At 37.5% G+C, this 2,735-nt stretch overlaps 1 protein-coding gene across 1 annotated transcript in view; it reads right to left on the bottom strand.

Moving 5' to 3' along the window:
• The window catches only part of LOC106875056 (peptidyl-alpha-hydroxyglycine alpha-amidating lyase 2), a 20,157-nt gene that overhangs the window by 5,169 nt on the left and 12,253 nt on the right, over positions 1-2,735 (bottom strand). Inside the window, exons 2-3 of the mRNA XM_014923019.2 lie at positions 933-1,105; positions 4-61 (exon numbers count right to left, since the gene is read on the bottom strand). Coding sequence (XP_014778505.1) covers positions 4-61; positions 933-1,105 — 231 coding nt within the window. The remainder of the gene's footprint in view (positions 1-3; positions 62-932; positions 1,106-2,735) is intronic.

Genomic DNA, 2,735 nt, shown 5'->3' with positions numbered 1-2,735 from the left:
TACAATAGTGTTCTGCTTGATTGCACCGTGGCCTCGGAAGTTATTCAATCGATCAAAAGACCTGTGAAAGAAAAAAGAATAAATGAATTGATAAATAAAAGAATTTCGGAGACATACGTACAGCGTGCTAGTTCGTGATGATGTAGGGATGTATTTAACGGGTAAAGGAATACATATATGTATGTATGTATGTATGTATGTATGTATGTATGTATGTATGTATGTATGTATGTGTGTATGTATGTGGGGACAGCTTGGTCTGCAATGTTTGCAGTCGTGTATACTTGTCAAGAGCAGGGCTCATTAGCCACCAACGGAGCTGCAAATGCAAAATATAAGTTAGTCCTAGAGCGCACAATGTTCCTGAAGGTCGGCAATGATCTTCCTCAGTCACGAGTGGACTGCCATCATGTATGTATGTATGTATGTATGTGCATGTGCGTGTGTGTGGTGTGTGTATGTGTGTGCATGCGTGTCTGTGTGTCGGGGATGGTTGTTTCTGTTGTAGGCCTTATGTACATGGCAATGTATCTTTCATCACGTATGTGTACGTGTGCGCGTCTGTGTATGTATGTGTGTGTGCAATAGCCGACATCATAAATGTTGGCTGGCTGGTTGTTTGATTTCTCCAGTCGTATTTTACAAACACAAACAGGATGAAAAGTACCAAGCTTTAAAAAGAAAATCCTAAGGCTGATTTGTTCGACTAAAACGCTTCAAGGTGATGCCCCAGCATGGCCGCAGTCAAACGACTGAAACAAATAAAAGCTAAAAGACAAAAGATTAATATCAGGTACATGGTAACTTTTCTGAGTATTCTAAAACTTGTTGATATCCTGTTTTGGTTCAACTTTCACGAGAATGGCCCCTGCTTAATTACAATGATATAGGCATAAGTTAGAACATTAAGAAGTTATTGGTTAAGAGCTTACCTGGCGCCCCATTCTCGTGTACCCCTATGGAAGACCACAACGTCGCCATTTTGGTTGGTGTCCAACCCGCTCACCTGTCGAACTGTGGCGTCCTTCCACTCTGGCCACTCAGCAACCGGACGTAGATTAGTCGGCCAACGCACTTCATGGTTCAAATTGTTATAACCGATTTCCTGGTAATAATAAAAATGAAAAATATTATAATAATAATGATAATAATAATAATAATAATAATAATAATAATAATAATAATAATAATAATAATTCTTTCTACTATAGGCACAAGGCCTGAAATTTTGGGGGAGGGGATTAGTCAATTACCTCGGGTTCAGTGTTTCACTAGTACTTGATTTATCGACCCCGAAAGGATGAAAGGCAAAGTCGACCTCGGCGGAATTTGAACTCAGAGCGTAACGGCAGACGAAATACCTATTTCTTTACTGCCCACAAGGGGTTATACACAGAGGGGACAAACAAGGACAGACAAACAGATTGAGTCGATTATATCGATCCCAGTGCGTAACTGGTTCTTAATTTATCGACCTCGAAAGGATGAAAGGCAAAGTCGACCTCGGCGGAAATTGAACTCAGAACGCAGTGACGGGCGAAATACCACTAAGCATTTCGCCCGGCGTGCTAACGATTCTACCAGCTTGCCACCTTAATAATAATAATAATAATAATAATAATAATAATAATAATAATAATAATAATAATAATAATAATAATAATAATAATAATAATAATAATAATAATAATAATAATAATAATAATAATAATAATAATAATAATAATAATAATAATAATAATAATAATAATAATAATGGGTGGTTTTTACTCCTTAGATATGGAGCAGGGATAATCGCATGGACAGTAGACGAACTAAACAGCTTAGACAGAAAGACAAGGAAGTTGCTAACTGGATATGGGACACTTTATTTCACGTTGCTCCAATTCACTCAGCTGTAGAAATGAGTTGCAGCGTCACTGGTGCCAAGCTGTGTCGGCCCCTTTGCCTTTCCCTTGAGTTAACAGTGGTGGCGAGGAGAAGGGGAGGCTGGTATACATGGGCGACTGATGGTCTTCTATAAACAGCTCTGCTTGGACTTGTGCCTCGGTCATTCATGATCAAAGGGGGGTCTTTACCCTATGCATATACACATATACACATTGCGCCTCCACGGGTGAACACTAAGCTATGATAAAAAAAAATTATTACATGTATCCAAAGAGCTGTGCTGTGAGATCGAGCTCAGGACAACCTAATTTCGCAGCGAACGTCTTAACCACACGGCCATTTTATTACAAAGCTGCATTTATCTCCGTGATAAACTAGATATATTTGCATAAGTGTGACATTAATTAGTAGTACATTAACGGAGGTTGTAGAATTACATTAATGATATTAATTAGAAGTATATTAACGTAGTTCATCAAAGCCAGATGTCTAATTGCTGAGAGTGCACAACTACTCAACAGGTAATCAGTGCTATGACTCTATGCCTATATGAATTAAGCAAATGGATTTGGATGTGTATAAGTACCTAATGAAATAGTATTAATGTTGGTGTTGCTGTTGTTGAAATCATATCGTTCATTGATGCTGAATAGAGCAGAAAGCGAACGAGGAAATAAAGAAAAAGGATGACAAAGTACGTAGATATAGAGATTGGCTGGTAGGTTAGTATGTAAATATGTATGTCGATGCCTACCTACCTACGTACCTACAAATCTATCTATCTATCTATTTATCTATCTATATATATATATATATATATATATATATATATATATATATATATA

Source organism: Octopus bimaculoides, chromosome 15 (assembly GCF_001194135.2).
Source record: "Octopus bimaculoides isolate UCB-OBI-ISO-001 chromosome 15, ASM119413v2, whole genome shotgun sequence".
Classification (NCBI taxonomy): Eukaryota; Metazoa; Mollusca; class Cephalopoda; order Octopoda; family Octopodidae; genus Octopus; species Octopus bimaculoides.
The sequence above is the reverse complement of the archived record's forward strand: the minus strand, read 5'-3'. Positions and strand labels throughout refer to the sequence as shown.